The sequence below is a fragment of the Schistocerca americana genome, chromosome X (genome assembly GCF_021461395.2).
Source record: "Schistocerca americana isolate TAMUIC-IGC-003095 chromosome X, iqSchAmer2.1, whole genome shotgun sequence".
NCBI classification, from domain to species: domain Eukaryota; kingdom Metazoa; phylum Arthropoda; class Insecta; order Orthoptera; family Acrididae; genus Schistocerca; species Schistocerca americana.
The window spans coordinates 640,757,439-640,782,353 of NC_060130.1; the positions used below are offsets into that span (position 1 = coordinate 640,757,439).

The 24,915-nt window shown below is 41.7% G+C and overlaps 1 protein-coding gene across 2 annotated transcripts in view; it reads right to left on the reverse strand.

Moving 5' to 3' along the window:
- LOC124556541 (set1/Ash2 histone methyltransferase complex subunit ASH2-like) overlaps positions 1–24,915 on the reverse strand; it is a 206,896-nt gene that overhangs the window by 87,828 nt on the left and 94,153 nt on the right. For both annotated transcript variants that reach the window (XM_047130496.1, XM_047130495.1), the window contains exons 5-7: positions 21,415–21,592; positions 6,853–7,049; positions 6,254–6,431 (exon numbers count right to left, since the gene is read on the reverse strand). In XM_047130496.1, coding sequence (XP_046986452.1) covers positions 6,254–6,431; positions 6,853–7,049; positions 21,415–21,592 — 553 coding nt within the window. The remainder of the gene's footprint in view (positions 1–6,253; positions 6,432–6,852; positions 7,050–21,414; positions 21,593–24,915) is intronic.

Here is a 24,915-nt window from a genome sequence, read left to right on the forward strand (position 1 = left end):
AACATAAGACACTGAAGGAGAAAGCAATCCTATATTTGGTACAAGCACCAGCCATCCTGTTTCCAAGGATCAGTTTTAGTTACTGGAATCGTAAATTCAGGCAGATTGTAGTGCAGTCGTTAAGCATTTGTTTTGTTTTGGTATGTCAGTGGCACTTGTCTGTCTAGTAGGCTCTCAGAGACCGGTGTGGCCTGAACTCCCAGTTGGTGCACATCGACAGCGCAGAAAGATACGTATATAGCTTCTTTTCTGTGTTCACTTCGTAGATTCTTACTTAAATTGCGTGTGAGTCTCGTATAGGAGGTGTAATTTCGAGTTTTAGTTACTGTAGTTGTAAATTCAGGCAGATTGTAGTACAGTCGTTAGGCATTTGTACAGGTTAGTTCATACATTCTTTGCGTGTTTCCCTTGTGTTATCTAGGCACAGACTCGTGTTTCAGTAACTGTTGTTCAACAACGATTAGAATGGACAGGGACTGTGATTGCTGTGTTTGGATGAGGGCTGAGTTGCGCCCCTTCCTCACAGCTGCAGGCGGCGCTGACTTCGGTCACGCAGCTTGAGGCTGTTCGGAGCCGGACTTGGGTATCACGGGGATGTCAACCTTGTCCCGTCTGTCCCCAGATCGGTCTGCTGCTGTGGTTGCCCCGGTTGCTGCCTGCAGTGGGGCTGAGCCCTCACCTGTGGTTGACTGGGAGGTCATTCCAAGGCGTGGCAGGCAGCGAAAGACGTCCCCGGAGGCTGATCAGAAAGCCTCCCTGGTGCGTCTGACACAGGTTTCAGGTACTGTCTCTGGTTGAGCCAGATGCAGCTGCCTGCCCTGTTTCAGAGGATGATTCTCAGCCTTCAAGGTCCGGTCAATCACAGAGGGTGGGCTTATTGGTAGTTGGGAGCTCCAATGTTAGGTGCGTAATGGGGCCCCTTAGGGATGTGGTGGCTAAGGAGGGGAAGAAATCCAGTGTGCACTCCGTGTGCATTCCAGGTGGAGTCATTCCTGATGTGGAAAGGGTCCTTCCGGATGCCATGAAGAGCACAGGGTGCAGCCAGCTGCTGGTGGTGGCACATGTCTGCAAGTGGTGGCACATGTCGGCACTAATGACGTGTGTCGCTTTGGATCTGAGGAAATTCTCTCTGGATTCCAGCGGCTATCTGATTTGGTGAAGACTGCCGGTCTTGCTTATGAGATGAAGGCAGAGCTCACCATTTGCAGCATCGCTGACAGAACTGACAGCGTACCTTTGGCGCAGAGTTGGGTGGAGGGTCTGAATCAGAGGCTCAGACGGTATTGCGACCATGTTGGCTGCAGATTCCTTGACTTGCGCCATAGGGTGGTGGGGTTTCGGGTTCCGCTGAATAGGTCAGGAGTTCACTACACTCAGCTGGTGGCTACACAGGTAGCGGAGGCTGTGTGGGCGTTTTTTTAGGTTAGAAGGCCTCAGGAATGTATGGGGTGGGCTGCAATCTCAAAGGGTGGTGCATGGCAAATACAGGACGTGCTTGGATCAAGGAACAGTTGGAATTGTAGTTGTAAATTGTTGTAGTTGTGCTGGGAAAGTCCCTGAGCTTCAAGCGCTAATAGAAAGCACAGAAGCTGAAATCGTTATAGGCACAGAAAGCTGGATAAAGCCTGAAATAAGTTCTGTGGAAATTTTTACAAAGTCTCAGATGGTGTTCAGGAAAGATAGATTACGCAGAATTGGTGGTGGAGTATTTGTGTCTGTCAGTAGTGGTTTATCTTGTAGTGAAGTCGAAGTAGATACTCTGTGCGAATTGCTATGGGTGGAGGTTATACTTAACACCCGAACTAAGTTAATAATTGGCTACTTCTACCGACCCCCAGACTCTGATGATATAGTTGCTGAACAGTTCAGAGAAAATTTGAGTCTCGTAACAAATAAATACCCCACTCATACGGTTATATTTGGTGGGGACTTCAACCTTCCCTCGATATGTTGGCAAAAATACTCGTTCAAAACCGGTGGTAGGCAGAAAACATCTTCCGAGATTGTCCTAAATGCTTTCTCCGAAAATTGTTTCGAGCAGTTAGTCCACGAACCCACGCGAATTGTAAATGGTTGCGAAAACACACTTGACCTCTTACCCACAAACAATCCAGAGCTAATAGGGAGCATCATGACTGATACAGGGATTAGTGATCACAAGGTCGTTATAGCTAGGCTCAATACCGTTTCTTCCAAATCCACCAGAAACAAAAGCAAAATAATTTTATTCAAAAAAGCGGATAAAGTGTCACTAGAAGCCTTCCTAAGAGACAATCTCCATTCCTTCCGAACTGACTATGCAAATGTAGACAAGATGTGGCTCAAATTCAAAGATACAGTAGCAACAGCAATTGAGAGATTCATACCTCATAAATTGGTAAGAGATGGAACTGATCCCCCATGGTACACAAAACAGGTCCGAACACTGTTTCAGAGGCAACGGAAAAAGCATGTGAAGTTCAGAAGAACGCGAAATCCTGAAGATTGGCTAAAATTTACAGACGCGCGAAATTTGCCATGGACTTCAATGCGAGATGCCTTTAATAGGTTCCACAACGAAACATTGTCTCGAAATTTGGTAGAAAATCTGAAGAAATTCTGGTCGTACGTAAAGTACACAAGCGGCAAGACGCAGTCAATACCTTCGCTGCCCAGTGCCGATGGTACTGTTACCGACAACTGTGCCGCTAAAGCGGAGTTATTGAATGCGGTTTTCCGAAATTCCTTCACCAGGGAAGACGAATGGAATATTCCAGAATTTGAAACACGAACAGCTGCTAGCATGAGTTTCTTAGAAGTAGATACCTTAGAGGTTGCGAAGCAACTCAAATCGCTTGATACGGGCAAGTCTTCAGGTCCAGATTGTATACTGATTAGGTTCCTTTCAGATTATGCTGATACAATAGCTCCCTACTTAGCAATCACATACAACCGCTCGCTCACCGATAGATCTGTACCTACAGATTGGAAAACTGCGCAGGTCGCACCAGTGTTTAAGAAGGGTAGTAGGAGTAATCCATCGAACTACAGATCTATATCATTGACGTCGGTTTGCAGTAGGGTTTTGGAGCATATACTATATTCAAACATTATGAATCACCTCGAAGGGAACGATCTATTGATACGTAATCGGCATGGTTTCAGAAAACATCGTTCTTGTGCAACGCAGCTAGCTCTTTATTCGCACGAAGTAATGGCCGCTATCGACATGGGATCTCAAGTTGATTCCGTATTTCTAGATTTCCGGAAAGCTTTTGACACCGTTCCTCACAAGTGACTTCTAATCAAGCTGCGGGCGTATGGAGTATCGTCTCAGTTGTGCGACTGGATTCGTGATGTCCTGTCAGGAAAATCGCAGTTCGTAGTAATAGACAGCGAATCATCGAGTAAAACTGAAGTGATATTAGGTGTTCCCAGGGAAGCGTCCTGGGACCTCTGCTGTTCCTGATCTATATAAATGACCTGGGTGACAATCTGAGCAGTTCTCTTAGGTTGTTCGCAGATGATGCTGTAATTTGCCATCTAGTAAGGTCATCCGAAGACCAGTATCAGTTGCAAACGATTTAGAAAAGATTGCTGTATGGTGTGGCAGGTGGCAGTTGACGCTAAATAACGAAAAGTGTGAGGTAATCCACATGAGTTCCAAAAGAAATCCGTTGGAATTCGATTACTCGATAAATAGTACAATTCTCAAGGCTGTCAATTCAACAAAGTACCTGGGTGTTAAAATTACAAATAACTTCAGTTGGAAAGACCACATAGATAATATTGTGGGGAAGGCGAGCCAAAGGTTGCGTTTCATTGGCAGGACACTTAGAAGATGCAACAAGTCCACTAAAGAGACAGCTTACACTACACTCGTTCGTCCTCTGTTAGAATATTGCTGCGCGGTGTGGGATCCTTACCAGGTGGGATTGACGGAGGACATCAAAAGGGTGCAAAAAAGGGCAGCTCGTTTTGTATTATCACGTAATAGGGGAGAGAGTGTGGCAGATATGATACGCAAGTTGGGATGGAAGTCATTAAAGCAAAGACTTTTTCGTCGCGGCGAGATCTATTTACGAAATTTCAGTCACCAACTTTCTCTTCCGAATGTGAAAATATTTTGTTGAGCCCAACCTACATAGGTAGGAATGATCATCAAAATAAAATAAGATAAATCGGAGCTCGAACAGAAAGGTTTAGGTGTTTGTTTTTCCCGCGTGCTGTTCGGGAGTGGAATGGTAGAGAGATAGTATGATTGTGGTTCGATGAACCCTCTGCCAAGCACTTAAATGTGAATTGCAGAGTAATCATGTAGATGTAGATGGTCATCAAACAGATGCATACAATTATAGACCTATACTGCTGATGTTTTATGGTTGCACACTATGACTTTTCTTGAGACCAAAAAATCTCCACTGTAGGAGCAACATGGATTCCAAAAACAATGATAATGTAAATCCCAGCTCACTTGTTCATCCACGAGACCCAGAAAGCAGTAGATACCGGCACCTAAGTTGATCCAGATCTGCACTGCTGCCTAATTAATAAAACATAAGGGTACAAAACATCAGACCCGCTGTGTGAGTAGACTAAAGAGTTCTCAATAACAGAACCCCATTCTTAATGGCAAGAAATCTCCAGAAGTAAAAGTAATTTGAGGCACATTCCAAGGGAGTGTTATCGGACCATTACTTCTCGCAATATACAAGGGGCGTTCAATAACTAAAGAAACAATTTTTTTTTTTTTTTTTTCTAAAAATAAGTTGGTTTTATTCAGGATTCCTATACACCTTATTATTCCCACTCTTTTGGCTACACAACCCTAGTTATTAACATAATTTCAGTTCAAGGTGACAGCCTTACACCACCTTACTGGGTAGACATGTATGCCCACATCGTGCCACACTACTGGTTGACATTGGAGCCAACACCTTGCTGCATTTATAACCTCCCCATAATTCATAATACTCTTTCCCGCACAGTGCATCCTTCATTGGGCCAAACAGATGGAAGTCTTCTATTGGGCAGTGAGGAACCCAGCGGGCATACACCTTTGAGTACCCTAACTGGTGGACAAGTGTGAGCACTACTAACAAAGGTGTCCAGTTGAGCAAGTAAGCTTTGGACTGTGAGCCATCAACCACCCTGAATGAGGGTGTCTGCACGTTCCAACACTGTAGAAGTCACAGCTGTGTGCGGGCAGATAGTACAAGGGACATCGGACAGGTTTGCACGACCTTGTTGCAATGATGACTGATGCCTTGCCCAAAGACTCTCCATGCTTTTGTTCACTGCCAGGTCTCCATAGACATCCTGCAACCACCTTTGAATATCTGCAATCCTCTGGTTTACTGCCAAAAGAAACTCAATGATAGTTCTCTGCTTGGAGTACACTTAAATTACAGATGCTATTTTAAAAGCCACGTGTAGCGCTGCCACTTATCGGAACTTCTTGAAACTATAGGGGACGAAGCAAGAATATTCCACAACAAATTCCACATTTTTTTCAACCAAAATTGGCCAAGAAAAAAATTGTTGCTTTACTAACTGAATGCCACTCATATATAAATGATCTAGTGGATAACACCACAAGTTTCTGAGGCTTTTTGCAAATGATGCTGTTGCATAGAGAGAAGTCTTCAATGCTAGAAAATTCTAACAATATGCACGAAGACCTGCAGACGATAAACACTTGCTGCAAGGATTGGAAGTTGACCCTCAATGTAAACAAATCTAACAGATTGTGTATAAATAGGAAGACACTCATTACGGTGTGATTGCTCAATTGCAGAAGAATCAATGGAAGCATCACATCCATAAAATATCTACGAGCAAACATATGGAGTATTTGAAGTGAAGAGATCACATTAAACTTATTACTGATAAGGAAGATGTCGGAAAGAAAGGTGTGGTCCACGCATGAAGGATGTAGTTTACAGTACCTTTGTCTGGTCAAAACTTTAATATCACTCGTCAGTCTGGGACTCATACCAGATAGGATTGATAGAGAAAATAGGTACAGTAAACTCCAAGAGCAAAGCATTTCATTACAGGTTCACATAGTAAGAGCAAACACATCATAGAAATGCTAAGCCATCTCTAGTACTAGGGGTGTTCCAGTCACGTGTGCGGATTGTAACTGTCAATTTTCAAAATTTTTGGGTGCAAAAAGCGATTTTATTACATTTTTTCCTCATTCTACATTTTCTGTTCAAAGAGTCATACTTGCATAGTTGCACAGGCATATTGCTTGCTGATTAATACTTACAGTGTGTTGCTCTAACCATACAGTAGCCTTTCTCTCCAGTGACAGCCAAGCGATCCTCTGAAATGTGAAGCTGTGGTGCCCGATCATGCAATGCTAACAACACTGTACTGGGGCTGACCACACGATAAAGCCATCCAGGTATTGGTTTACCAGCCCAGTCGCTACTCTCATCAAATTCCTAAAACAAGATGCAACTATTGAGACAAGCACTTGGCAACTCTTGACATTTATCTCATGAAGACTTTAATTTTAGAATATTATGCATTCTTCCTCCCGTCCACAGCAAACCACCAGATCTTGATACTGGAGTTTATATTACTATAAATTTAAGAATACATAACTGATCATCATTTTACACAGTCTTGTGATTTACAAAAACTCTTGCACTTTACATATACAAAACTTTGTAACCCTCTGTTACTACAGCAATAGATTCTGAATTGATGTGTTTTAACTGCAACTAAAACGGGATGTCTCAGTTCTTATGTACATTTATTTAGAAAAAAAAAATTCCATCCCTTCAAGCATGTATTTTGGAGAGCAAGAAGTAATTTTCTGATAATTTCAGTACTGAACGAATAGCCACTTCATCCATTTACCTGCCGAAATGGAGCATGTGGGTCAGGTTCAGCTAAAATATAACGGTAACCATCTTTGTTGTATGGGTGTTCCAGAGGATAGCCATGTGCCGGAAGCTTTGGCGCTGCTGAATCACCACCACTTCTCCCTCTCTTAGAAGACTGGTCAGAAACTTTTCTTTTTGAGCTCCGACCTTTCACACCAGTACCTGCTTGAACTACACAAATGCACAATTCAATAAACCTTAATATTTTAGCTAATATAAAAGTCATTCAGAAAATCACTCATTTTCATGGATTGACCTTTTTCCACCAAGATATTTGTGAGATGCAAATAGATCATTATTCTCACAATCAAAAATCCTATAGTGAGTCAACTGGCTCAATGATTAAAACTACAAACATAAAAGGCCGAATTCACACGTAAGTGGTGCAGTGCAGACATTAGGTGCAGTCATGGTACTGTTTCATGCCATCTCTACGCTAACAAATGAAGCAATCCACACAGAGGTGGCATGACTGAGTCTCATTGCTTTGTGGTCTATGCCACGTCCATTTGCAGCCAAGAGTGGCGAACCGAAGCGCCATGTAGCAGAGGCATACTAGTTGTGTCCTGTTGTTTTAATTAATCTGAAGTGTCAAAATGATTTAGAGTCTAACAAACTTTTGCTAAACAATAGAAAAGTATCCTCGATTATATGATCATAATCATCTAGGCTATTGCAATTGCAGTGTGCAAGATAAAGCAGGCACATCATCACTGGAGAACTAAACACAACAGATTATCCAATAAATCTCATTATTAATAATATTGTACATGATGCATAATTGAATCAATCACTGAATAATGTTGTAATTAACAAACAGTAAATTTTACAGGAGAACTTACTTATTTGGGCTTTCTTCATGCAACCAGAGTATCTATGGTAAAACATCGTCCAGTAACATACATTTTTGGAACAGCTATTACATAATTGCTTACGTTATCTTTGGAAAAAAAGCACATTTTTTTATGTTACTGGATGAACTACATTGTATCTGTGCAGTTACGATGGTGTGCTGCTGAAACACACACTTTTCTGTAATACTTATTGCAGAAACTGAAACCTTATTTTGAGAAAGTGCAATGACTCTGGGCAAAACACAATGTTTATTGCGTACAAATTTGCAAAAGTAGCAGCAACAGCAAAACATACGGAAACATTTAATACTATTCCTGCTGCAATTACATTAAACATGGACAGTCAGCATTACATTTTCTATTCTCAATCAACGGATATTGCCAGTCAGTCATGTAAATCCACTATTCATTTGGTAGTTGCTCACAGAAATTCCATTTTTCAGCTGAGATATATTGGCATATGTCAAGTAAGACTTAAGTAAGACTTTCTTCTTGGCACTTTTTATTGGCAGAACTTTATGATACAAAACAGGGAAAACTGTAATGTTATCTAGCAGCAGATTTCTTTTCCCACATTTTGGCTTCTTTGCAATGGTTTGAGAAACCCAAGGTTGCAGGATGCTATCACTTTCTTCCCTGCTGTGTAGTAGTGTCATCAACTGAAATTTTAACCAAACATACTCAGTTACTTTAAATGAGCTTCTATACAACACCCTTGGTCCTGTGCGCTAATATCCCTAAAGTTCTTTGATTCCATCTTGGAGACAAGGAAACCATTGTCTTTGGCATTAGCAATGAAGGGAATCCAATTGTCTGAATAATATACATGAAAGGATCCTTTGTTCCTCTCTATAAAAGAAAAATCTCTATTGCATGGTACATAACTGTGCCCTGTAACAAGGAATTTCTGGTCTATAGCAGTGAAATATTTACAGATGATCAAATTTTCGAAAATTGTCCTAATATTTTGAACATACCTCTCTAATACCCCTCTATATCTGAAATATTTAGGCTTACGTTCAAGTGAAAATAATTCAAAACAATGTGTTACGATCAAAACATTCCAGTTTTGATGAGATGTTTGCTTACTACATTAGAATTCTCAAATATTTAACATACAGCTACAACTTTTTGGCTACTTGAATCATGAGACACATTCTTTCATAATGAGTTGGAATTACAACTTTGTTCCACTGACACTATCATGGGACAATTCACTTCTTTGTGAATTGGGTCTCAGTGAGCTTGGTACACTAGCTTTCTAGAGTAATATAGACTTGAATTTCAGTCCATCAACAGTAACAAGATACATCTTTATCAAAATGAATTAATTATAACAGAAGGATAGACAGGGCATTCAACAAAGTGTCATCTTCCAACATTCAAAGGGCTCACTATAAACTCAAAATCCTTAAATCAACCTTGAAGTTGATTGCTGCTTTCCCTGATAGACAGCCCAGCAGAAAACATTCTGAAATAAAAAAAAGTGGGGAATACCCAGTTGCTGTTGAAGAAACATAATTCCTTCATCTCCAGCAAAGACATTGTCTCACGCCAAAACAGCATGGTTATTAACATAAGAGGAATGGTCTCGTGAAGGGGTATCTGATTTATGAAGTGTCAATGATAAAATAAATACATAAACAAATAAAAATAAAATACTACCACCTTTACTTTAACTTTAGACTCGTCAACCATCACTTAAGTGTCTTCATATGTACCAACCCCTTTGCATTGTTTGAATGCCAGTAGTAATGGCTACACACTGTTTACACGTAATGCACGGACAACAAGTGAAAGGTGCACCAAGACAGCTGACGATGCAGGACAATGTGCTCATTTCAGGGACTTTTAATTGCTCCAGTGTTTATGTAACAACACACTAAACCTGCAGAGTTGTTCAGGAGGTAAAGAAGGTATCAAAAGTAAATATTATTAGTATGTTTCTTACAATGAGGTACAAATTGAAGCATCTGGCCACATTCACTGCACCCTTCACCTCAGCTACTAAAAGACCTATCATCAAAATTGACATGCCTACTCAAACACAAATCAACACCATAATCACAAATACATGCTTCCCCAAATGCAGTTGTAAGGCAACCACAACTTCCTTTTCATTAGCAAGAAGAGAAATTGGACCAAACATTAATGCTATCAACAAACCCCAAGCTACATCATGCTAGTTAACAAGAAAAACCCTGTAATGTCTGAAAATTAATAAATTAGCTCTAGACAATGTTCATCATAGACAAGTGAATCCTGAGCAGCCAACTCACTGTTTGAACTCCATAACTGTGTCCAGTTGTGGGGGAGGAGCAGCATATTATGAAAGTGATCCACTTTACTGCTGATATATCCATTCCATAGTCCTCAGACCATCCATAAAGAAGGCCTGGATGCATATACAAACAAGTTTTGCTGTTTAACATTGAACATACATTTTAACAGATTTTACTAGTTGTATACAAAGCTACTTAGATCTGAAAATGGATCTGTTTGGTCAAACATAGGAATTTTGCAAATTTGATGGTGGCACATAAAGTCTAATGAAAACAATACTGTGTTCTAAAAGTACTGAACACACCTCCTTACAGAGACTTTTCTGTATATTATTCTTGGCACTTAATTTCACCTCGACAGTTGGAAGGAAGCTCAAACAAGTCCTGAGGAACAGTCCATCAAGGATCGATAGATCATTATCACGGAATGTTAGTACATCCTGAAGAGCACCAGACAAGTTTTTTATTGGTTGCCTGGAGTCAGCCCAAGCCTGACACTTCATGGCTGGCTCTCCACTAGGGTCACATCCCCAAAGGTAGCACTGCTCAGCAATCCCAAGGGAAATAGTAGTTCGGTAGTCTGGAGAAACAAATCTTCCATGCTTTACACTAGGCTGCATCTTAATGACTGCCAGGCCAAGAGAACAGGAACATTTAAACCCCTCTCTGTAGATTTCATAAAAGACAAAAAGGCCATTATGAAATTAATGGTTAAGTTGTATTGTACTATCACCATAAGCTGATGCAACATGATTTTTCCATAATAATGCATAGTTCCTGTGTCACCTATTGACTGAGGTGAATAACTGGTACTCAGTTGGGTTCTCAAATGAGAAAAAAAGGGGTGGGGCAGCTGTATTAACAAGTGTAAATTAATTTTCTAGTGCTAAGAAGTTGAAAAACTACAAAGAACTATTCAGTACCTAGGTTGCTTCAATACCCTAAAATCATTTGTTGTATTTTGTTTAACAACAAAAGCTTACACTATTTTTGCAATGTACTCTGCTTGGCAAAAAAGTGAAGCACAAGGAGGGGGAGGGAGAAATACAATGTAACTTGACGGGTTAAGAGGCTATGTGACACTTCAGTGATTACAAAACAGAGTAAAATCACTACCAGCTGTGACCTGAAGTCATACCCATTTAGCCCCTCCCCCACATCATGATTCAAGGTGTTCCACTGTCATGCCTCTTTAAGACACTGGAAGAATGGACCTCTCTCCAGGTCACCGCCATACTCACTGACAATGATAATCTGGGGCAATGCAGAATTACAATTCATTGCTGAACATAATGAGACACCAGCCATCAACAGTTCATGCTTGCTAGTCACAGCACCACTTCAAAACACAGCCATTTGTGAATTGTTAATGGCAGCCTATGCATGGGACAGTAATTCCACAGTCCAGCTGCTGTTAGTCTCCAAAAAATGGTGTGGGATGACATACAATGTTGCAGGTCGTCTATTAATTGTTCACTGATGGCAGGCACAGAGGAAAAGGGTTAGGATGTAGTTGGTGCATAATAAGGCGATCATCCCTTGTGGACACTCCCATACAGACGACACAAGCATCCCTGGCTAGAGCAACAGCTGAAAGATTTGAAAGCAAATAAAACCCAAGGTCCGGATGGAATCCCAATTCGGCTTTACAGAGAGTACGTTATGGCTCGGCCTCTTACCTATCTTGCATTTATCTTAAATCTCTCGCCCAGCACAAAGTTCCAGGTGACTGGAAAAAAGTGCAGGTGGCTCGTGTATATAAGAAGGGTAAAAGAACAGACCCAAAAAATTACAGACTAAAATCCCTAACTTCAGTTTTCTGCAGAATGTTTCGAACATATTCTCAGTTTGAATATAATGAAATTTCTTGAGACTGAGAAGCTTTTGTCTGTGAATCAGTATGGTTTTAGAAAGCGTCACTCTTGCGAAACTCAGGTTGCCCTATTCTCACGTGATGTACTGTGTCATATATTGACAACATAAGGACTTGTACGTTGTTACGCTGAAGGCTATTTGGAGCCATTAAGGGCACTCCAAGGTAGAAATTCAGAGAGACAATGCAGAGATGAATAGTAACACCAGAGTCTACAAATTGCAGACACTCTGGGCAGCTGTCCCACGGGAGAAGTTTCACTTCAGAGAATTAACTGGTAACTCCATCCACCACCTAGACACTGTCATAAGGTGTCACTGTATAAGATGGCCATGAAAAGGCATGTCTCAGCAGAGGCAGCTAGTTTAATACTTCCTCCTGAGAACTGCAACGTCTGGGTTCACGCAGGTTACAGGGCTACTACAGCAGTCTCCACCCACTAAAGGATGGAGGGTGGGAACCAGTGCTGTGAAACACTGTTGTTGCTGGACATAATAGGAGTCACAGTGACATTTAGCTTTCACTTTAATGTTGTTGACACCAAACTTGGAGTTTGTTAATGTAAAAACCAGAAGCATCCTTACCTACTCAGTAGGAGTAGGGAAAGAATCTAAATGTGGTTGGCCAGAGGCACCCTGGAGGTGCAGAATGACTCACCAGGTTGGCCAAAACTTGGAAGTTCCAGTGGATTGGTGGGTCGACTACAGGAAGCGAGAAATGGTGCCCTGCTACGATTCTTTAAAATCCAATATTTCTGCAATCAGAGGAAGTTCTCAGTGAGATCACTGGGACACCGACTCCACTTTGCTCGTGGTCAGCCTTGGTAAGCTCTGACATGTCTGTTTTCTCACTTGGAGTGCTGCTCTCAAGTTTGTACTTAACATGCTGTGAGTGTTCACCAATTCTGTTAGCACCTGCCCCTGTGGCTTCAGATGCTGACTTCTGTTGTGCAATCAACTGCCCCCTTTGCTTTTCTTAATGTTTAGAATTAGCCTTCAGTACAGTAGTTAGTCTGATCTCCAATAAATAGTGTCAATCAGATCCTGAATTCCACGAGTCTTCTGCTGCAAGCATCCCAAGCATCCTGTCGAGTCCAAGAATCTGTATCTCCCGTAGATGACCTGTGACAGTGTTTGGTGCTGATCCAAATCATCATCCCGCCTTCACTGGGAATTTGTCTTCCTGCATTTGTTCCTCACTGCTTGGAAATTGGAGAATGACCACAAGCCCCCTAACTTCCCCGTCTTGTGTTGGGACACGACAACTGTGAACTATGGATGAAGGGCAACAGGCAGATTCCATATTTTTAGATTTCCAGAAAGCATTTGACATGGTGCCCCCATTGCAGGCTGTTAACAAAGGTCGTGCATAGGGAGTATGTTCACAGATGTAAGAGTGGCTCTAAGACTTCTTAAGTAATAGACCCCAGTCCGTTGTCCTCAGCAATGGTTGTTTATTAGAGACAAGGGTACCCCAGGGAAGTGTGATAGGACCGCTGTTGATTTCTGTATATATAAATTATTTGGTGGGCAGCAATCAGTGATTGATTGCTGCTGATGCTGTTATGTATGGTTCTGTGTCAAAGTTGAATGATTGTAGGAAGACACAAGGTAACTTGGACAAACCTTCTAGTTGGTGTGATGAATGACAGCCAGCTCGGAAAAATGTAAGTTATTGCGGATGGCTATGAAGAACAAACCTGTAATTTTCAGATACTGTATTAGTAGTGTCCTGCTTGATACAGTCAAGTCATTTAAATATCTGGGCGTACGTTGCAGAGCAATAGGAAATGGTATGAACATGTGAGAACTGTGGTAGGGAAGGCAAACGGTCAACTTCTTTTCACTAGGAGGATTTTAGGAAAGTGTGGTTCAAATGTAAAGGAGACCACATATAGGACACTGTTGCAACCTATTCTTGAGTACTACTAGTGTTTGGGATCCGTATCAGGTCAGATTGAAAAAAAGACATTGAAGCAATTCAGAGGCAGGCTGCTAGATTCCAAACCGGTAGGTTTGAACAACATGTTACGGAGGAGCTTCGGGAACTCAAATGGGAGTCCCTGGAGAGGTGGTGATGTTCTTTTTCAAGGATTACTATTGATAAAATTTAGACAACCTGCATTTGAAGCTGACTGTCGAACAATTCTATTGCTGCCAACATACACTGCGCGTAAGGACCACGAAGATAAGATATGATAAATTACGGCCCATATAGAGGCCTATAGGTAGTAGTTTTTCCCCCTCTTTATTTGCGAGTGCCCCAGGGGAGGAATAACTATTAGTGATACATGGTACCCTCCGCCAGACACCGTACGGTGGCTTGCGGAGTATCTAGGTAAATGTAGATATAGATGGTAGTAAGACATGGTCCACCAGAACCTTGACAATGCATATGCCTGTCTTCACATTCCCATGCAGTCCAGAATCGTGTCACTGTCACATTTGAATGCCCCCAAAAAATTCGGATATTACACAATTCAACCAACCAGCCAAATGGAGGCCAACTGTCAGGTGCTGATAATGCTGTCCCACATGGGTATGCAGCATCTGTGTGTCCTTCAGTGATCATTCAACATATGACATTGTTCATGACCCTTATATCCTGTATAAGGACTGCTAATATCACTAAACATGAATCATATCAACACGCTATGGTGGAAGTTCTACCCATCAGAGAAAACTGCAACTCCAATCATTTAATCCCTTTGTTACAGCAGTCTACTCTGCTGCAGTGGCACCACTGACCACTGCACTGATGCCACTGATCAGTGCAGTGTGCCGCAAACTGCGCACATTGCACATCTGTAAGCTGTTGCGCAGGTTACCTTATTTAAGTGTTACATAACAATATACACTCCTGGAAATGGAAAAAAGAACACATTGGCACCGGTGTGTCAGACCCACCATACTTGCTCCGGACACTGCGAGAGGGCTGTACAAGCAATGATCACACGCACGGCACAGCGGACACACCAGGAACCGCGGTGTTGGCCGTCGAATGGCGCTAGCTGCGCAGCATTTGTGCACCGCCGCCGTCAGTGTCAGCCAGTTTGCCGTGGCATACGGAGCTCCATCGCAGTCTTTAACACTGGTAGCATGCCGCGACAGCGTGGACGTGAACCGTATGTGCAGTTGACGGACTTTGAGCGAGGGCGTATAGTGGGCATGCGGGAGGCCGGGTGGACGTACCGCCGAATTGCTCAACACGTGGGGCGTGAGGTCTCCACAGTACATCGATGTTGTCGCCAGTGGTCGGCGGAAGGTGCACGTGCCCGTCGACCTGGGACCGGACCGCAGCGACGCACGGATGCACGCCAAGACCGTAGGATCCTACGCAGTGCCGTAGGGGACCGCACCGCCACTTCCCAGCAAATTAGGGACACTGTTGCTCCTGGGGTTATCGGCGAGGACCATTCGCAACCGTCTCCATGAAGCTGGGCTACGTTCCCGCACACCGTTAGGCCGTCTTCCGCTCACGCCCCAACATCGTGCAGCCCGCCTCCAGTGGTGTCGCGACAGGCGTGAATGGAGGGACGAATGGAGACGTGTCGTCTTCAGCGATGAGAGTCGCTTCTGCCTTGGTGCCAATGATGGTCGTATGCGTGTTTGGCGCCGTGCAGGTGAGCGCCACAATCAGGACTGCATACGACCGAGGCACACAGGGCCAACACCCGGCATCATGGTGTGGGGAGCGACCTCCTACACTGGCCGTACACCACTGGTGATCGTCGAGGGAACACTGGATAGTGCACGGTACATCCAAACCGTCATCGAACCCATCGTTCTACCATTCCTAGACCGGCAAGGGAACTTGCTGTTCCAACAGGACAATGCACGTCCGCATGTATCCCGTGCCACCCAAAGTGCTCTAGAAGGTGTAAGTCAACTACCCTGGCCAGCAAGATCTCCGGATCTGTCCCCCATTGAGCATGTTTGGGACTGGATGAAGCGTCGTCTCACGCGGTCTGCACGTCCAGCACGAACGCTGGTCCAACTGAGGCGCCAGGTGGAAATGGCATGGCAAGCCGTTCCACAGGACTACATCCAGCATCTCTACGATCGTCTCCATGGGAGAATAGCAGCCTGCATTGCTGCGAAAGGTGGATATACACTGTACTAGTGCCGACATTGTGCATGCTCTGTTGCCTGTGTCTATGTGCCTGTGGTTCTGTCAGTGTGATCATGTGATGTATCTGACCCCAGGAATGTGTCAATAAAGTTTCCCCTTCCTGGGACAATGAATTCACGGTGTTCTTATTTCAATTTCCAGGAGTGTATTTGGAGATTTTAAAAGTATTACAAATAAAAATGCAATTTAGGATCATTTAAAAGATTCTTAATAATGTAATTCAATATGATAAATTTGGAAACAAGAGTCAACACACAAGCCCACATTAGTTTTTACTCTCGTACTCAGATTCTTGTTTTCTGTCATTTGCACTGCAAACAACATACCTTCTATTTCGGTTTCTTCCTATAGATTTGTAAAGTGAAGGAAAATGTCTTTCTGTTAACCTCAGTGGATGATCACTGCCTGTTGGATGTTGATGTTTTATACTTCGATGATACTTTTCCAGTACTTCCCTGATTAACCGCAATTGAAATTTTGACATGGATACCGGTTCTCTCCTCTTCTGTTTTTATAAAGGCAATAGGGATTCCACACACAAATTTCCAGCAAGTGAAAGAAATATCTGATACTATTTCAGAGATTTGCGTGTTGATTCCACAGTGCATATAACCATGTCTGCTTTATCAAATGCATCCACTGAATTACTATAATCCAAAACGAATACATGTTTTTGGATAATTTTTCCCACCATGCTTGACAACTGTCTCAAATTCATCTGAGCGCATGGCAGAAAGCATACAGACTTCTTTTTTACCCATCCACTTTGAGTATTAAGTTTTTGCATTATCAGGACGTTGCCTGTCCTTCCTCTTTTTTAATCGTTCATCAATTTTAGGCATTTCTTTCCTTCTCTTTCTTATGGTCCCGCACACATCTGTGCAATTATTGTGTAGCATTCTAAATAAATCTGGACTGGAATACCAATTATCTACGTAAATGGTATGGCCCTTTCCTAAATAGGGCTTCATAACTGCTTCAATTATTGCTCCTGACTTTCCAAAATCCTTATTTTTGGTATCCACCAGGGTAGATGATCCAGCACAAATCCTGTCTCCAGTCAGAGAGAACAAAATATTTTATTCCAAATCTGTTTCTTTTTGACGGGATGTATTGTTTGAAAAACAGCCACCCTTTATATAACAGTAAACTTTCATCTATGCACTGCTTTTGGAATGGTTGAAATGACCGACAAATTTTTTTTTCCTAATAAATCAATGGCGTTCCGTATTTTGTACAATCAATCACTGGTAGAACAGACATGCAGCAACCGTAATAATTTGAAATAGTAGTCTCTAGCCATCACTTCTCTGAAAAATATCGCAATGCAGAAGTTTCTCTTTACTTCAGTACTTAAGATAATTTCTTGTTGCACGTAAATAAAAATGATATGGCAAAAAAATGTAGTTCAGCTACTCCAGTTCTTTCTGAATTTTTTTTTGTTACTATTACCCTTCCAAGAACAATACTGATTTGTTTCATTTGCAATTAACTCTAAGACATCTTCAGAGACAAAAAGCTGAAAGTAACCTAAGATTTTCGTTGATCTAGTTATGTTTACTTTAGTCCCTGAACTTTCTGATGCAAACTTATGTATTTTACAAGCATGAATATTTTTTACATCCATATTTCACAGTCACTATTAATGGGTTCAATATTCTCCGCTTCTGATTCTGAAGTACTACATGCATCTCTTCTTTTCTTAGTTTTTGTATGTGATGAACAATATGTTGGTTTTCATTATCTGAATCATTTTCTGAATCAGTGAATCCGTTAGCGAACAGAATTCTTTTTGAACTCCTCTGTAGCATTCTGAAAGGGAGGTAAAATATTTTATAAAACAAACTTAACATAGTTAAAAATACAATTTTCAAATGAATGTTACGAACCTTGAAAAAATTAATAATTGTTTTCCAGTCTCCTGTAATGCCTGAAGAAAGATTTATGCCGACACTGTATATACATTGCTCTTCCACACACATTTGCGCGTGGATGCAGGGAAACAGTGGCATTCGTAAACACAGGTCAGCGTGTGGATGTTGGCTAAATGCAGCACTCGTACATACAGAGCACGGCGTGGACACCAGCAAACTACAGCGCTCCTACACACAGAGCAATGTATGGGTGCCAGCTAAATACGGTCCTCGTAATGAAAAGTTAAGTACCCAATGATGGTGTATGTGCATGAAGTTACAGCGACATCCAACTATGTCTTCTGGGTGCTTCACTTTTTTTGTCAGGCAATGTATACGAACAACTGTTTTCATTGTTAAGTATGAAATTGTTCTACCAAAGGGAAACATCATTATGTGACAGAAGTATTCAATTTCCTCTTCTGGTGATGGCACCCTCTACTATAAATTAATAGATTACGTTTAAACATAAAAACTTTGTTAGTCATCCAAAGCTGCCACTTCATTCTTCTACTGCCATTTATTTTCTTGAAACTGCAGCTCTGTTCCAGTCTCATCAAAATCTACTCCAAATTTTTATTTCTCCATTACAACCACATTATTTTTCTTCTCCATCTCTTAACAGTTGAAGTTATTTCTACAGCTAAAGAAACAAGAACTAAAGGTCACCAGTCTCCTCATCTTTTTCGACTTCACTCCTGTGCATCACATCTGCCAGCAAGGCAGCAAGTAAGCATTATTTCATATTTGCAGAAAAATTAAGTTCAATTCCTGTACTTTCTGATTTTTTAAAGGATGTCTCAAGAGCAGGATTTGAAATACCAACTATTTTAACGATACACCACAACTTTAAATTTCATTTGTCCTTCATTCTTGTGGTGTAGAAGCTGTTATTTTTGTATTGGTGCAATGGTCAACATAGTGCAAAACTCTAACCAATGTCCTGGGCCTAATGCTTCTTGCAAAGAGCTTACGCCTTCAGACTTTTTTTGTATCACTTTCAGTGAGCACTGTATCATCACTCTTTTCCTTAGTAGTAGACCAAATTCACTAAAACAATAAGCTGCGCCTGCCCATTCAAATTTATGACACTAAACCTTTACTGTAAGACCTTTAAGGTAATATCCTTGCTGAAACAGACTTAACTATACTAACAATCACTAAATTAACAAAATTTAGCTTCAGTATTCGCAACAGCAGAAATTTACACTCTTTTCATAGATCAACATTCAGTCATGTATAGAAGCTAGAGCCACAACAAGAATTTATGTTCAAATAATGAAGGACAGGTGCTCCTTAAGAACAGTTTTTCAATGTATAACAACAGCACCACACTACTGAGATGATTTCTGTATTACTGATTTTTCTCTTTTTATATTACTTTTGGATCATCCAATAATGAGAACTGAGAGCAAAGGACACTATTACAATGAGTGTACGTACTCTGGTAATCATATCCACATAGCTGGATGCTACACTGATGAATTTAAACACTGACCACTGCTCACCAAGCGATTGAATGCCAACAGGTTCCATTGTGCACACTTAATGCAGTAAGAAACGTATATAGAGCAGAGCAGAGCAGAGCAGAGCAGAGAGAGAGAGAGAGAGAGAGAGAGAGAGACACGTGGAATCATTCGAGCAATGTTTCCACAGCAGATGCCCCATATGTATTCCCATGTTGACCCTACGACACCACCACTTAAAACTGCAATGGGCATTGAAACAAAGACTGGATTATGGATCAAAAGAAATGTGTTGTCTGATCAGATTAATAATGTTTCTTGTTGCATTGCAATCGTCAATATCTAGATAAATTTGATGTCCCCCCCTAAAGATGACGTCTTCCACCAGGATAACTGTCCATGTCACAAGGCCAGAAAAATCCTATAGCGGTTTAAGGACACGACAGTCAACTCATGATGTCTTCGTCACCAAATCTATCTGCTCTGAACCCAATGGAACACATCTAGGACACTATTGAGCATCAGTTCTGCATCCAAAAACCACTGGCCCATAATTTACAGGAAATGCGCATACCTCTGAAAACTACCACGGTCTTATCGAATACATAGCATGCACAATCACTGCGTGTTCCAAAGATAGTCATTGTTTTGGCTCATAACTGTATTTTATTGTACCAAGAATGAACATGATACACTATGTGATCAAATGTATCCGGACACCTGGCTGAAAATGACTTACAAGTATGTGGCGCCCTCCATCGGTAGTGCTGGAATTCAATATTGTGTTAGCCCATCCTTAGCCTCAATGACTGCTTCCACTCTAGGCATATGTTCAATCAGGTGCTGGAAGTTTTCTTGGGGAATGGCAGCACGTTCTTCAGAGTGCTGCACTGAGGAGAGGTATTTATGTCGACCGGTAAGGCCTGGCACGAAGTCGCCATTCCAAAACATCCCGAAGGTGTTCTATAGGACTTAGGTCACAACTTTGTGCAGGCCAGTCCATTACAGGGATGTTATTGTGTAACCACTCCGCCACAGGCCATGCATTATGAACAGGTGCTCGGTCTTGTTGAAAGATGCCATTGCCATCCTCGCATTGCTCTTCAACAGTGGGAAGCAAGAAGGTGCTTAAAACATCAGTGTAGGCCTGTGCCGTGATAGTGCCACGCAAAACAACAAGGGGTGCAAGACCCCTCCATGAAAAACACAACCACACCGTAATACCACCGCCTCCGAATTTTACTGTTGGCACTACACACGTTGGCAGATGACGTTCACCGGGCATTCGCCATACCTACACCCTGCCATCCGATCGCCACATTGTGTACCATGATTCATCTCTCCACACAATGTTTTTCCACTGTTCAATCGGCGAATGTTTACATTCCTTACACCAAGTGAAGCATCATTTGGCATATATTGGCGTGATGTGTGGCTTATGAACAGCCGCTCAACCATGAAACCCAAGTTTTCTCACCTCCCGCCTAATTGTCAAAATACTTGCAGTGGATCCTGATGCTGTTTGGAATTCCTGTATGATGGCCTGGATAGATGTCTATTACACATTACGACCCTCTTCAACTGTTGGCGGTCTGTGTCAGTCAACAGACGAGGTCAGCTTGTACGCTTTTGTGCTGTACGTGTCCCTTCACATTTCCACTGCATTATCACATTAGAAACAGTGGACCTAGGGATGTTTAGGAGTGTGGAAATCTCATGTACAGACGTATGACGCAAGTGGCACCCAAGCACCTGACCAAGTTTGAAGTCCGTGAGTTCCATGGAGCACCACATTCTGCTCTCACGATGTCTAATGACTACTGAGGTCGCTGATATGGAGTACCTGGCAGTAGGTGTTAGTAAAATGCACCTAATATGAGAAATGTATGTTTTTGGGGGTATACAGATACTTCTGATTACACAGTGTATAACATCTGTAACATAGCTCCGAATGATTCTGCAATATGAGTAGTAGAGATATTTTTTCAATCGTTTTTAACAGTAATACTATGAATACCTGGCTGAATTCCAGAATCTGTGATCTTCAAGTGACCACCACGAATCATTGCCTCATAGTTTGGCTTTATATTTGTCAGCTCCAAACCCAACAGGCCATATAATAAGTCATTTCCATCATCAGAAGATTCTTCACATGTGAAAAGTGAGCCTACATCTTTGGTCAATGCTCGTTGTATCTGAAAATCATCACAGGAAACAATATTTTAAAAACTATCCAGTAATTTTGATTCAGGACAATTCCTTCAAAAGGGCACAGCCTGCCACCTGTCGACTTCTCATCCAACACATTAAGCTGACATACAGCATAGCGCTGTAAAAGGATCCTTGAGCAAATAAATAACTAATACTAAGAATTTTGTGACAACAGAAATATACCATAAATATCTTAGTTTCAAAAGGTACAAACTGCAAAATAAGTGGTGCACAACAACGAAAAATAATGAACACACAGTAGTTTTTGATTAGTGGTCATAGTGGTATCAACACTAAAGATGGTACAGTAGGCTGAAATGCTGAATCTAATAGAGCAAAATTGTTACTCTGTGGAGAACACTTACTGTTCCTTCTTTTAATCATTGCACCAACAGCGAAATGTCAGATATTGAGGTAGGTAATCACAGAACAGAACTCCGTGAAAAAGCATCTATGAGCGTTGTTTCGTAAGTCTGGTAAAAAAAAATCAAGAAAAAATGTTTGTTTCATAAACAACTCACCTTACTTCTCAACACAGATTCCTTTGAGGTATATACATGTGGTCCAACAATCCTGCAGCTTTTTCATCCCATCGAAAAAATAGGTTCTGAAAAATACTTGTTGACTGCAACTATCACTTCCTCGTTTGATGAAACTTCTTTCCAGCAAGCCAAAGTTCCAAGTTAGAGAACAGGAGCAAGTCCCTTGGAGCTAAGTCTGGTGAATAGCGTGGATGAGGAACAAATTCAAAGCCCAGTTCATGCGCTTTCATCATTTTTATCACTGACATGTGGGATGGTATGTTATCCTTGTCGAAGAACACCTTTTTGTGTGTCAACCTTGGTCTTTTCTGAGCCAATTCAAGTTTCAAATGATCCAACAATGAAGCACAATAGGGTCCAGTTATGGGTCTTCCTTTTCCAAATAATCTGGGTATTTTTCCTGCGGGGGAAGGGGGGGGGTGTGTGTGTGAAGTGGCCATCGGCTTACTAGCTAACAAAATGGTCTTTGCCTTCAATGGTGTACTTTCATCAGCCTTTGTCAACTGTTTTAACTGCCATTTTGACTATTGTGTGGAATGATGGATCCAGGTTTCATCAAGTCACAAACCAGCACAAAAAGTCTTGTGGATTGTGATTAAGCATTACCAGACATTGTGTTGAAATGTTGTGCCAAGTGCACTCTTGGTTGACTGTGAGCAATCACAGCATCCACCTCACACACAGCTTCCTGTTAGTCAATTCTCCATGCAGGATACTATGCACTCACCAAGTTGAGATGCCTACAGTTTTAGCAATCTCAGGTATTTTTATTCGATGGTTTCGCAGTACCACAGCATGGATTTTGTCAATAGTTTCCTTTGTGGTGACTCAATTGGACGGCTGGAGTGTGATTTATTTTCAGTGCTTATCCTACCACATTTAAATTCATTAAAACAAAAGTAAATGGTCTTCAATGATGGAGAAGAGTCCCTGTGAACTTCATACAAATGTTTTGATTTGTGCAGCAGTACAACATTTCAAAAGAAAATGTTTAGTAACAGCATGAAACTGAATTTCTCCATTTTCAACTGCAGTCAACACACTGACCAATTCAGACGGCTCCACACCAGTAAAGAAAACAAAAGAAAAATTTGAAGTAGGAATTAAAATCCATGGAGAAAAAATAAAAACAGAGGTTCGCCGATGACACTGTAAATCTGTCAGAGACAGCAAAGGACCTGGAAGAGTAGCTGAATGGAATGGACAGTGTCTTAAAAGGAGCATATAAGATGAACATCAACAAAATCAAAACGAGGATAATGGAATGTAGTCGAATTAAGTCAGGTGATGCTGAGGGAATTAGATTAGGAAATGAGGCACTTAAAGTAGTAGATGAGTTTTGCTATTTGGGGAGCAAACTAACTAATGATGGTCGAAGTAGAGAGGATATAAAATGTGGACTGGCAAAGGCAAGGAAAGCATTTCTGAAGAAGAAGATTGAGTATAGATTTAAGTGTCAGGAAGTTGTTTCTGAAAGTATTTGTATGGAGTGTAGCCATGTATGGAAGTGAAACATGGATGATAAATAGTTTGGACAAGAACAGAGTAGAAGCTTTCGAAATGTGGTGCTACAGAAGAATGCTGAAGATTAGATGGGGAGATCATGTAACTAATGAGGTGGTACTAAATAGAACTGGGGAGAAGAGGAGTTTGTGGCACAGCTTGACTAGAAGAAGGGATCAGTTGGTAGGACACATTCTGAGGCACCAAGGGATCACCAATTTAGTATTGGAGGGCAGTGTGGAGGGTAAAAATCATAGAGGGAGACCAAGAGATGAATATACTAAGCAGATTCAGAAGGATATAGGTTGCAGTAGGTACTGGGAGATGATGAAGCTTGCACAGTATAGAGTAGCATGGAGAGCTGCATAAAACCAGTCTCTGGACTGAAGACCACCACCACCACCACCACCACCACCACCACCACCACAACAACAACAACAACAAATATAACATATTCACTGCTAACCCTTCACTATTACTATACCATTACCGATGACCCACCCTGGATTCACACAGATAACAGTAAGTTTCTACAGCCAGATGAGTTGTCTGGCTTACGATTAGAGGTAATAAATTCAATACACAGACCTTCCTCATGACACAGTTTATCTATTAGTGAAATGGTATCAAAATTCCCAGAATAGTTTCTGAGATCATCCCTCACACACACAGGCAGAAAAATGCTGTGAGGACTTTAATTTATATGAGGATGTGTAGATGATCGCCATGCCCAACCGTTGTGTGTGTAGCGGCAATGGCAAGAGTCTTCAGTTATACTAGTGTACTCGTGTACACCCTCTCTCCTTTCTATGCTGGTAGAGTCCACTTGTACCTGAAAAGATTCAAGCGGCATGTTTACACACTTCTGAACGGGCAGCGGGAAGACTCGCAAGCCGAGGCTCCAAGCATATGGAGATGGTGAATTCAGAGATGATATCACAGGACCCATTGGCAAATTTATAAAGCTCATTTCTGATCTCTAATGCAGACCGCCACTATTTGGGTGTTGTAGGTCACTTTTGCTACCACGGGCTCTCCTTGGCCCTTTGTCTTTGATAATGGTCAGCAGTTTGTCTTGTGGAAGTTAGCAGATTTCCGCATATGCAATGAATGGTATTCAGCATCTCACTACTGCCCCGTTTCACCCAGCTTCCAATCTGAAGGTGGAGCGATTCATGGAAACATTTGAAACTCCAATGAAAAAGTTCATATCTGACTCATTCCGCGACTACTCACTGTCTAGTTTGCTTGCCACGTACCAG